The sequence below is a fragment of the Eumetopias jubatus genome, unplaced genomic scaffold (assembly GCF_037043125.1).
Source record: "Eumetopias jubatus isolate StellerSeaLion01/CBP00866 unplaced genomic scaffold, mEumJub1_p1.0 scaffold_17, whole genome shotgun sequence".
In the NCBI taxonomy this organism is placed as follows: Eukaryota; Metazoa; Chordata; class Mammalia; order Carnivora; family Otariidae; genus Eumetopias; species Eumetopias jubatus.
The window spans coordinates 56,238,224-56,250,560 of NW_028274823.1; the positions used below are offsets into that span (position 1 = coordinate 56,238,224).

The 12,337-nt window shown below is 48.2% G+C and overlaps 1 protein-coding gene and 1 non-coding gene across 2 annotated transcripts in view; one reads left to right on the forward strand and one right to left on the reverse strand.

The window, feature by feature from the left end:
- The window catches only part of PSAP (prosaposin), a 28,656-nt gene that overhangs the window by 12,220 nt on the left and 4,099 nt on the right, over window positions 1-12,337 (forward strand). The window contains exons 2-8 of the mRNA XM_028109678.2: window positions 997-1,130; window positions 3,203-3,277; window positions 3,930-4,055; window positions 5,098-5,298; window positions 5,887-6,030; window positions 7,269-7,325; window positions 11,082-11,213. Of these exons, the coding sequence (XP_027965479.1) occupies window positions 997-1,130; window positions 3,203-3,277; window positions 3,930-4,055; window positions 5,098-5,298; window positions 5,887-6,030; window positions 7,269-7,325; window positions 11,082-11,213 (869 nt within the window). The remainder of the gene's footprint in view (window positions 1-996; window positions 1,131-3,202; window positions 3,278-3,929; window positions 4,056-5,097; window positions 5,299-5,886; window positions 6,031-7,268; window positions 7,326-11,081; window positions 11,214-12,337) is intronic.
- Window positions 1,876-1,977, reverse strand: LOC114214241 (U6 spliceosomal RNA). The gene has a single exon (XR_003610367.1). It is a non-coding gene; the product is annotated as a U6 spliceosomal RNA (small nuclear RNA).

Genomic DNA, 12,337 nt, shown 5'->3' on the forward strand with positions numbered 1-12,337 from the left:
GGAATGCTGTATTTCCTTATAATACATTTCTAGAAGTAGATTACTTTTGTTTTTTTAAGTAGGCTCCACACCCAGTGTGGAGCCCAGTGTGGGGCTTAAACTCATGACCCTGAGATCAAGACCTGAGCTGAGATCAAGAGTCAGGGACTGAACCTCCAAGGTGCCCCTAGAAGTGGATTACTTTTTTGAAGAGGGATTTTTTTTTTTTCCAGTTTTTGAAATACATTAAGAAGTCCTTACCAGTCACACTTATCGGCCGTACAAATGCATATTCTCCTACAAACTTGTCCCTTGGCTATTTGACTTTCAAAATATGGCACCTTCTTGCTGTAACCTGTGTTTCTTTGGTCCTAGGGGACTTTGTACCTTTCTTGTGTTTTTCCCTAGTTCTATTTCTGCACATGTGACTTCTGCCTGAGTCCTTTCTTATCACAGCAGATGCCATGCTGTGCACCTGGTTTTGAGTGGACACGTATTCAGTGGGTGATACCAAAGTGGATTATGGAGGGTTTTTTGTTAGTAGACTTCTGTGCACGTATTCACAAAGCTAGATTTATAAAAGGGCTCTTCTACTAGAATATTAAGAGTCATTGTTTTTGTAATTAAGAATATGAATCTTGTTTTCCCTACAGATTAGAAAAACCTGACTTTGTCATTCTTCAGAAATTAAAAATTTTTTTATAATTAAATATGTCAGTGTTCTCTTGCATAATTTGTTCATGGAAGATTTTTAAGGTTGTAAAGATAAAAAGGCCTCATACTCTTTAAGGATAGTTTGAGAGGAAAAAAGCAAAGCAGGTAGTCCCTGGTCCCTCCCAGCCCTGTGACTTAGACTGAGACATCGCTGAGCTTCTTGACCCAATGCTGCTGTGTGGTTTGTGTGCCACACAGCTGGGTGAGGGGCTGAGCTCCTGTCCGGCTCAGTGCCAGGGCTGGTCCTTCACCCTGGGTAGGTGAGTGAGGTGGGACACCTTCTCATGCTGGTTTTTCTTTTAGCTCTAGCCAGCCCTGTCCTGGGCCTGAAGGAATGCACCAGAGGCTCAGCAGTGTGGTGTCAGAACGTGAAGACAGCAGCTGATTGTGGGGCCCTGAAGCACTGCCTGCAGACCGTCTGGAACAAGCCGACGGTGGTAAGTGCCATTGGGACTGTACTCAATCTCCTTATGTCATCTGTAGCTGTTGGCATTTACAAAGCGCTTTCTTTTGCCTCACTTCGTTTGCTCCTCACGGTGACCCTGTGAGGGAGGCAGGATCTGTTGCAGGGTGGATCCATTTTAGCACAGTGGAAAGAGAGTCTCAGAGAGATTAAGGTTCTATTCCCCCAAGGTCAGGGAGTCTCTTTTTGGCAGTGAGAGGCTGAGGTACGCCCATAGCCACCACTGTGTGCACTCCATGCTGCCTTCTGGGCCTCGGTGCATGTCCCACCTCTGCACTCCAGGTGAGGGACCAGAGGTTTGCAGCTTCCGTTCTCGGGGCTGGGTACACGGGCACAGCTCTATCCCTTGGTCACTCAAAAAAGTAGATGCTAGGGGCGCCTGGGTGGCGCAGTTGGCTAAGCATCCGAGTCTTGGTTTCAGATCAGGTCATGATCTTAGGGTCATGAGATCGAGCCCCATTTCAGGCTCTGCACTCAGCACTGAGTCTGCTTGAGTTTCTCCCTCTGCTGCTATGTGCTCTCTCTCTCAAATAAATAAATACATCTTAAAAAAAAGTGGATGCTAAACTTCTGAAATCCTTCTCTGCTTTTTGGTATTTTCATTCTTTGCCTCTCGGAGACAGGCAGATCGCGGATTCAGACGCTAGAGCGTAGTAGCTATTTAAAATGTTATTTCTAGCTGTAGCCAAACTGGAAAAGATGCTACTGAATTTTTTTTTTTTAATACGGAACACTTCACAAATTTGCGTGTCATCCTTGCATGGGGCCATGCTAATCTTCTCTGTATTGTTCCAATTTTAGTATATGTGCTGCCGAAGCAAGGCTGATGCTACCGATTTTTCATCTAAATAGTGTTAAATATAGCATATTAATGTGGGGCTCCTTACATTCATGGGGAATACTCTGAGATGACAAAGAAGTGCATTCTTCCTGCGACCTGAACCCTCAGTAGACGCCTGAGCTTTGTTGGCTCTACCACCTGACTGCAGAATATGCATGTGGCTCGCTCCAGGATGTGCCACCCCTGACTGTGTGGAGTTCCAGGTCTAAAACTTGTCACCAGTGGCCACTAGTGCTGCTTCATTAAGAGAAGAACAATTAAAGACCCTGTTCTTTTAGAAGTGGTTTCTGAATTTGCTGAAACACCACCCTCTGTGGCCAAAATTACTTTCTGATTTGGTTTCTGATTTGCTTCTCATCTTGTTTTTAATAACGGCTTCCTCTTTTCAAATTCAGTGTGTGACAAAGGGAGGACTTTAGCTCTTCTCTTTTGATAGGGCAGTTTCGTGGTTGCCTGAATCTGGTATTAGCCTGATAAGGCGCAGAGGTTCAAATTGATTTCTTTCAACGCAGCTAAGTTCACAGGTATTCCTTCATCTCACGCAGACGTGTTAGGTCCTTCTTTCTTCATGGGTTGAAAATCAGTTGACCTCAAGAAGGGAGCTTCCCATGAGCCTCAAGAAGCAGCTAGAATCTCCATGTCCTGGGCCACATGGGGCCCGGGGTGCCCAGGCTTGTCAGGGGACAGGCATGCTGTTTCTACGCTCTGGGGTGGTGACATATGGCTTCCATGAGAGCATAGCAGCCCCCGGGAGCTGGAAGGTAGATAGAGTGCAGGAGTCAGTGCCAGGGTTCGGCTGGGCTTCTCTGCCGCACCCCCTTTTACTCTGTGATAGTAATTGACCCCAGGTGACTGGTTTTCTCTGATTTCTGCTGCTCTGATTTCCACCTTTCCAAGCCTCAGTTTCCTCCTGGAGCTATTGTGAGCATTATGACACTTGGCCTGTGCCATGTGTGCTGAGGTGTAGAGGGTACAAGAAGAAAAGGGTATCTATCCCTAGAAGCACAGAGTGTTCTGGTCAGTCCTGCCTGACCCTGATCCTTCCCCTGTGCTTTTCATCTAGTTGGGGAACCAGGATGTGCCAGTGTGTCTGACATCCCTGGTTAGATGGAATAGGACAGAGGCCGGGGGGCTTTGCAGCTGTGTACGGTGTGCGTTACGTCCTGCAAATATAGATCTCTCTCCCTCATGTTCTTTCCTCTTAGAAATCCCTTCCCTGCGACATATGCAAAGATGTCATCACTGCAGCTGGCGACATGCTGAAAGACAATGCCACCGAGGTGAGCTGCCAGGAGTATGTGTGACCTTGTGTGAACAGTGACCATGTGTGAGCAGTAACCTCGTGTGAGCAGTGACCATGTGTGAGCAGTGACCACGTGTGAGCAGTGACCACGTGTGAGCAGTGACCATGTGGTCATGTGCATCCGTTCCTTAAACGAGCTGTCCACAGCTTTGGGGGTCTAAGAAGGGATGGTCTAGGTAGGAAGTAGTTCAGATCTTGTGAGCCACGTACTTTTTCTGTCATATTTTTTTTTTCTTTCTTCCCCATATCCTTTAAAAATGTAAAAACCATCCTGAGCCACAGGCTGTACAGAAACAGCCTGTGGGAGCTAGCTTGCTGTTCCCTGGCCTCGGTGTTTAAATGCCCGGGGTCGATGGGGACTTTTATATCGCTGGTCGCTAACTTAGGTCCGTTTTGGCCATCTCTGCTCAGGATTCTCTGTCCCCATGTGACTGCAGTCAGAGCAGCTTCATTTTGAGGAATGTCTGCTTTTTGCCTGTTTGACCAGTGCAGCCACGGCCAGCCACTAGCCCTCTCCCAGGGCTCTTCCCAGAGGCCGCTGTTTGCTGGGAGCTGTGGGGGTCCTCTGCTCTCAGTCGTTTGCGGAGCAGAAGTCCATCCTGATCCGACGCTTGCCTGTATCCCCTTAGCAAGAGATCCTCGTGTACTTGGAGAAGACCTGTGACTGGCTGCCTAATCCGAACTTGTCTGCCTCGTGCAAAGAGATGGTTGACTCCTACCTCCCAGTCATCTTGGACATGATTAAAGGACAAATGGTATGTGGTGGAGAACAGACTCTTCCTTTAGGGAACTTCCGGGGCCCAGGGAGGTGCCAGACCAGAACAGAATGATTAAAGTGGAAAGTCTTTTCATGAATTTGGATTTTCTCAACATCTTGTTACTATAGTTCTGACATCTTAAGAAGGCTTTGGCCAGCAGAACACTGTGCTTGTAACTTTCACAGTTGGGGGAGAGTACAGGAAATGGGAGAGTTACAGGAAATGTAGACTAGTACTAAAGGAATTGTGAACTGCTACAACATTTATACGTGCCTGTTTGCTCTCATGTCAGATCTTTAGCTCTTCCTTTGAGCATGCAATTCATTTCATTTCTGTGCTTTTTATCCTAAGTGGACTGAACTACAGGGGTGTTCTGCTTGCATTCAAATATGCATCTACTGTGCACAAACCACGTGCTACTGCACTGGTTTTCAGCCACAAACAAGGAGCTGGCTTTGTGGAATTTTGACCCTAAGAAAGAGGTGTTCAAAAAACAGGGCCAGCAGTGCAGGAGTGTGCCAAGACTGGACCAAGGTTTTGGCGAGGGTGGCATGGGTCACAGCATGCAAGGCCTTTTAGGCTCTGTTTAAGGATTGCAGGTGCAAGTAGGAAGTCCTCGGAGGGTTCAAGGGGAGCAGTGACCTTCTGTAAAGGGTTTGGACTAGGTCCCACCAGTTGGGAGTTGGAAGAGGGGAAGCTGGCAGGACAGTCCATGTGAGATATGATGGGGCAGTGGAGGTAGACAGATGCGTGTTCTGTTTCAGAGGAGAAATGGGCTGGACCTGCTGAGGGAGGGGAGGAACAGAGAGAGGAGTGAGGAATGTCTTCCAGGTCTCTGGCTTGAGCTGCTGGGACCTGGGTTGGGGAGCCATTTGCTAAGGTGGAGATGGAGTGGGGAGCAGGTGGGGTGGTTTTGTGAGCAGGGCACGCGTATGAGTCAGGTCAGGAGGTAAGGACAGGGATTCATTCAGGGGCACCGGGTGGTGGTTTTGCTTTCCTCTGGGGAGAGGATTTCCAGCTGGACTTATTTCCCCACTAGAGCCGTCCTGGGGAGGTGTGCTCTGCCCTCAATCTCTGCGAGTCTCTTCAGAAGCATCTGGCAGAACTGAATCACCAGAAACAGCTTGAGTCCAATAAGATCCCGGAAATGGATGTGGCTGAGGTGGTGGCTCCCTTTATGGCCAACATCCCCCTCCTCCTCTACCCTCAGGACGGCCCCCACAGCGAGCCCCAGCAGAAGGTAAGGCAGTAGGCCCAGCCACTGAGGGTCCTGTTTCTCATTGGAGTAGAGATGGGACATGAGAGAGAGAGAGAGAGAGAGAGTGAGTGTGTGTGTGTGTGTGTGTGTGTGTGTGTGTGTTTTCTCAAACTGGGGGCTTATTCCTTCATTTGACCCTGCAGTTACCCGAGCCACCCTTCAAATAGTTGTGCCATGGAGGTTCTGAAGAACTTGGGGAATTTAAAGTGTGCAAAGACTTCTCTGTGTTCTAATTAAGTTTTATTGAAATCAATGCCTAATTGATTTTAAGCCTATTGATAATTTTAGAGCATATAAAAACACAGAACTGGGGCCTCTGGTTGGCTCGCTCCATGGAGTGTGTAGCTCTTGATCTCGGGGTTGTGAGTTCGAGCGCCATGTTGGGTGTAGCCATTACTTAAAAACAAAAACAAAAAACTGTAAAACACAAAACTGTTCAGTAAGTCACCCCCTAGTGCTGTGGTCATGAACATATAAGGAAATTTTCTTGGGAATTTGGATCCTTTTAGTTATATGCTGTGTTTACAGCCTGAACACACCCTCCCCCCCCCCCCCCCCCCCCCACCGTAGGCTGGTGGGGACGTCTGCCAGGACTGCATCCAGATGGTGACAGACATCCAGAATGCCGTAAGGACCAACTCCACCTTTGTCGAGGCCTTGGTGGACCATGCCAAGGCGCAGTGTGACTTCCTGGGGCCCGGCATGGCTGACATGGTAAGCCTTCTCTCTTCATGCATGGGAGGGTGTGCTGGACCAGGGAGCTTGGCTCTGGACATTGGAGCGGGGGACCCAAGAAAACTTCAGTTCCCGAGGTACAAGTTCCAAACCCAGGGCTTTAAGGAAGAGATGGTTCAAACAAAGCCCATTTTCTTTTTCCTAGAAAGCATCTGGAATATTTGGTGGGTACTTAAATACTTTGTTGGTTAGTTGAATTTGTATATGTAACCAAACACTTGGGATAAAAGAGTGGAAGGAGACCACTTTTGTGAGGATTCATTTTCCTCCTGGTCGCCATATAAAAAACAACACCAGAATCCTTTATAAGCTTGTTTTTAAAAGCCTGGCTGTCGTATAGTCGTAATTCTAAGTGTGTGCTGTCCATGGGAAGCCGTGCAGGGGCTTGCAAGAGATTCACTCGGGACGCCTTCCTTACCTTGGTGAATGTTAGTCCTGTAGGCTAAGAAACTCATTTTGTTAGTCTCTTAGAGGGTTTCGCTTCTTGGACCCTATTCACATTAACCACGCGTGTGTGAGGTTGACGTGTAAAACCAAAATGCTAGTTTTGTACCTGGTAATGGAAAAACCTTGGTGTAGGGAAGCTGGTTGTAATAACTCCATGGGTCTGGGATCTAGAGCAGCCTTCTTGGGTAGGAATGGCTGGTTCTGGGAGCTCTGGGTTCTTCTCCGTTGACTTCCTCTGGGAATCCTTTGGCCTCCTTGAAGTATCTTTGTATATCGCTGTGTTAACTTGGCTTCCCCAATTCAACCCTGTCTGAGGGCTGTTATTACCCTTGGCTTTCTCACTGTGGAGGCACTCGAGTGTGGCCAGAACTATTCTTTGAGGGTCTGCAGGAATTCCTCCTGGATTTTAGCTTTAAAGTCTTGTCCAGGAATGCATGAGTGGGTTTGAAAAGTCACCTAGTGTTCCTAGCAGCATGTCTTAAATCCACATTGATAATTGCTCCTGAGTAGTTGCTCTGTGACCTTGGGGCAAGTTTGGGCTTAAAAGGAGATTGGAGGACCTCATCTCTAAGGGCCTTTGGGACACATTTCAAAACACCCTTTGCACACCTTTTTCTATCAGGTATAGGAAAAACAAATTACCATCTTTATTTGTAAGACTGTACTCTTGGAAACTTGATAGTTATCCGTTGCCATTGTTGGAAATACTGGGTTTTTGGTGTGTGATTGCAGCACTTAGTGTTACTAACAACTGGTTTGTCTTTCCCCAGTGCAAGAACTATATCAACCAGTATTCTGACATTGCCGTCCAGATGCTGATGCATATGGTAGGTGCCATGGGAAGTTCCCTGCTAGTGTTCTTTGCCTCAGACTTTGCAATTCCTGGGATTGTGAGCATTACATGGTTTGGTTTTCCTTTTCTCCCTTCAGATGATGAATTGGGTCACAATGAACCTTGTTCCACCAGCAGACTCTACCCGCAACTCAGTCCTGTTCCACACCCCCCCGCCCTTTACCTTCCCCAGGCAGGGGACAGGCTGAGGCAGCTCTACGCCCAGGATGGCCCTGGTGGCTTTCTGGTGGTTATTAGTTGGTCTGTTTATATTGAGCTGGCCATCAGATTTCTGGTATCTGGCTTTAACCCGGGGACCCATGGGAATAGTCTGCTCTGGAGCTAGGCCAGGCCTGAGAGTTGCTGCATTGCGGCTTGAGTTTACTGGTGCAGGGAGCCCTGCCTGCCAAGAGTCGGTCCTGCACCGCAGCAGTGTTAGCCGTAGCTGCTGCTGGAGCCCGTAACTCCCTGCACTTGCCTCTGACGCGTACAGGCAGTGAGGGCATCCCTCTGTTGTTAGGGGTAGAAGATACTGGTGGTGGCAGTGGGCTAGCTAGCTCTGTGCAGAAAACTGTGGTTCAGAGCAGGGTGGTCTGACGGGATTCTTACTTGGGAACGTGCCCTGCCTTCCTGAGATCTAAGCTGCAGGGGCTGAGGGGGTGGGTTGTACTGTGTCTCCATCCTGCTGACTTTCTACTGTGTTGAGTATGTTCTCTAACCAGCGGTCAGCAGGCTGTGACCCACCGCCAGTTTCTGCAAAGTTTTAATGGGGCACAGTGATGCTTATCGCATTTCGTCCTGCGACGGCAGAGTTGCAGAGCTGAGAGCTAACAGCCAGCACAGTAAAAGATTGACCCTGTGGCCTTGCTGGAACTGCTCAGGGGCTCTGTCCAGGCATGAGAGAACTTATTTGGGATGATTACACCATGCCTTGTTCTAAAAATAATTCAGAGGCAGCTTACAGAGACATGCAGCTAGAGTGCTAGAGTAGGAAATATAAATAAGCCTTTGATTTTGATTTGGTTACCTGCTTCCTCATAGCTAACTAAAAATCTTCTCATCCTAAAAGATAGATTACACAGACGTTTTTTGCAAATACGGATAATACTTCCCAAATCACAAATCGTTTGCGGTTTAAAAAAAAAAAAAGGCAGTGAGGTAGTATGGTTTTATATTACTTCAAACTTTGTGATTTGCGTTATTTTGCTTCTGAATGTATTGGTCATTAAACATTCTTGTAAATGATTTATAAGTGATTGTGTAGTCTACTGTTTGGGTAGAACATAATTTCTGTAATCCATCCACTTTGGGTGTTCAGGTGGCTTTGGGGTTTGTCTTGGGAATCAAAAGCCTGTGCAGATCCCGTTTCTCCCATAGTACAGATAACTAGAACTGGAATTGCTGAATCAAAGGGTAAGGCTTTTGATCTTTTGTCAAATCAGCCTTCCAGGCTAGCATCTGGCTACCTGGGGAAGTTGCCCTGAGGCCTGCCCAGGTAGCAGCGGATGTGTGGTGCAGGATCCCTGACCCCCCCGGGTGTATTTTATATTCTAGCACACACCCCTGATTTGGGCAGTCCTGTGTCGTGTTCCACTTTGCTGCTTCTCACCTTGCAGGCATGTGGGGCTTAGGCTTCTGAGGATGGAGAGCTCCTCATCACCTGGCATTTTCTGGGACCTGCTGTCCAAAGTTTTGAGTATGATTTGGTGTGTCAGGGGCATGGGGACAGTGCACACACCAACTGAACAGTGTGGTCTGTCCCTTGAGGGCCAGAAGAGCTTTCAGGGCCCCCCGTGAAATAGTAGAAACAAGGTAGGTGGCTGATTTGTGACTGCAAGGTTTCCCCTGAACTTCCGTTAACTGATTGTTGTTATTTTAATTTTTTCTTAACTGTTGCCTTTCCTTTCTCTTATTTTCATCTCCGATTTCCTGTTTTTTTGTTCAACAGCAGGATCAGGTATGTGATGGGGAATTTGCTTGTAGTAGTGGTCTGCTGCTTGTTGTAGTTATTTTGCTCATTTTTTTTTTTTTTTTAACGGCATGATCTGTGTTAATAGGCTGGTGGGGGAGCTTCTGCATCTCTCCCCTGTGATTTAGCACTTGAGGTACTGGGGTTCTCCTCTCCCCTTCAGGGGACCAGAAAGGGAAGCTAGCAGGGCCTTGGACTCCGGGTAAAAACCAGTGCTCAGCTGGCCATGTGCATGCCACCAGGGTGATGATGGGGAACCACGGGTGACCCCGGAGATGCCTCGGCCTCCTTAACTGTAGGCCTGACTTCCGGTGGGACACCTTGTTTCTGTCATGACTCAAGGGAGCATTGCATGTCTTTAGTCTTGTTTTCTTTGACCCCAGAAATGCTTCTGCTGCATGAGCAAATCGTTACTAAATAGCGAGCAGACTGTTCCCGTCTGTTGGATCCAGAGAGTTGGAAACAATCTCTTGATTTGTGGCTTCTTCCCCTCTGGGTGATGGGGTCCTGCAGCTCCTGGAGCCACATCACATGGCTCAAAAGCCAGGCCAATGGTGGCACAATGTTGGGACCATGCTCCCAGACCGTACTTAACTGAGGTAGTACCCCCTTCTAAGTACTGGCATCTCTCTGTGGGAATAAATATTTTTCAAAGGTATTTTGAAGTCTAATAGGAGAGGGCTTTGGCTGAAATGCCCGAATTTTCACCCGGGCTGCCGAAAGGAGGAAGTAGAACAAAGTTCACTTGAGACAAAAGCAGCCACACACCTCCTGAGTCTTTGTCTTTTTTCTAAAAAGCTTGCTGTGTCTTTGGCCCCATTCTGGTTTTCGCCCCATTCTTAAAGTGTGCCAGAGACAGAATATTTAGGATACTTTCAGACTTTCTCAATCTTACTTAATTTTAGAGACTTCTCGATGTTAAGACAAGGTGAACAGTAGCCATGGTCTAGCTCTCTTGCATTAACAGGCCTCGTATTAGCAGCCCTGTCCTGCTGCTCTGTGGTTTGGTGGTGGGAGGCAGTTGCTCTCAGGCCCAGAGCGAGGTGCTGGTTGTATTTGGTTCACAAAGTATACAGAGCATGTATGCTTTTCTCATTCTTGGCCATTGTCATGGTGAAATGGTCAAGATGTCCAAATTACCTAGTTCCCTGTGGTTTGGTGTCTGGACGGGAAAGGGGATCAGTCTGGAGCTTCTGTGACTTGAAAGAATTCATCGGTCGGGGGCATTGGGATTTTGTATGTACTGTGTGCAGTCGTAAAAATCGAATGTGGTTTTTTTTAAAAAAGTCAACCATTTTTTTCTTAAACAGTCCTAACACTGAAAGATCTAAGACATTTGGCTTTCTGTTAGTTTGTGGGCATGATGGTTCCTCCTCTAGAAAGAACATGCAGCTTATTTCCTACTGAGAGTGAACCAGCCCGACCGAGAAACAGGTTCTAGAGCAGACCAGGTGTCCTGGAGAGGCTGTAATTGCCTGTGAGAGGGAAACAGGTGCCAGAAGTCTTAACTGCCCTGGGGTGCTCGCTGGCTGGAGCAGGGATAGCGGTTTTGTCTGCTCTCCCTTCGGAGCTTTGTGTGGCCGCCTCCCCGTGTGAAACTGGTACATCTGCACTTACAGGAGTCCCTTGAGATTTAACATGGAGTCTTTGCTGTTTTGGCAGTCAGTCTTCATGCTGTGACCAGGGTGCTCCACCAGCACCCTGACCTTTGTGTGTAGACAGTGGGACTGAGGGATGGTGGGTGCGGGCCTGCATCTGACTGCTTTTTCTGTGCCTTCTCAGCAACCCAGGGAGATTTGTGGCGTGGTTGGGTTCTGCGACCAAGTGAAGGAGATGCCCATGCAGACTCTGATCCCTGCCAAAGTAGTCTCGGAGAACATCATCCCTGCGTTGGAACTGGTGGAACCCATTAAGGTACCTGGTGGCATCGTGTTGTCCTGGCCAGGGCTGTGTCATGCCCAGGTCACTCCACATTGTACCACATTCTGTGAGGCACATGCTTTTTTGGTTCCCTGCTGACTCCTAAAGGGATTTGAGTTTGAGACCATTCATTAGTTTATGGTGTCCCTGTACAAGTGCATTGTCCCGCTCCCAGCCCTGAGTACATTTATTTCCTTGGTTATGAACCCGCGTGCTCCATGGGATCAGCCTCCATCTGTAGCATGTCTGCAACCTCCTCTGGCACGTTTCTGCCCCTCCGCCCTGCCCACCATCACTGCAGCGCAAACCTCATGTTGCCAGGACTCCAGGGCTCACACAGAAGCCTCTAGGTGTGCTGCTTGCGAGCATGGGGGTGTGTGTGGTTTCCCTAGCGCCCACTTGGTAAAGAGCCACAGTATTCCCCAAGCAGTTTACGTTCAGCACCTGTTACGGGCCCAGCAGTGTGTTAGAGACTGAGTCCTGAAACCGTTCACCTGGAGGAGTCAACAGACTTGTCCCGGTGTTCATGTGGCTCCCGCTTTAGTTCTTAAAAAGGGCCCAGGCCCCATGACATTTTACCACGTGGCACATGCATGTGCTTCTTATTCCAGAACTTCGTGTCACTTGACCTTTAGCGGTCTTGTTTCCCTCTGCTGTCCTTCCTCAGCATGTGCAGCGTCTGTACCACACGGTTAAGAAGTCAGATGGAGTTGGAGAGGCAGAAGTGCCCTGTTTTGCTGACTGAATTAATAGCCAGAGGAGATGAAGGAGAGTTATAGCTTATATTGTAGCCGCATGTGACTACTGCATTTAAATAAAGTCACGCAAAACTTAAAACAGTTCAGTTCCGTGGTTGCCCTGGCCACGGTTCAAGTGTGGTCCGTGCTGCTCTGCTGGACAGCAGGGATGGAGATGTCTCTATTGTCACAGAAAGTTGTGTTTAGCAGTATTACTTTATTAGAGGCTGGCTCTGGGAAAGCAGTCTCAGGTACTCGTGAGACTTGAAACTCAGGAGCCGACCTGAAATGTGTTTAAAGCTCTGTCTTGTAAACAGCGGACAGGTAGTGAGTCCTCACTCTGCCCTGCACCCCCACCCACCTTCCCAAAATGACTCTGGA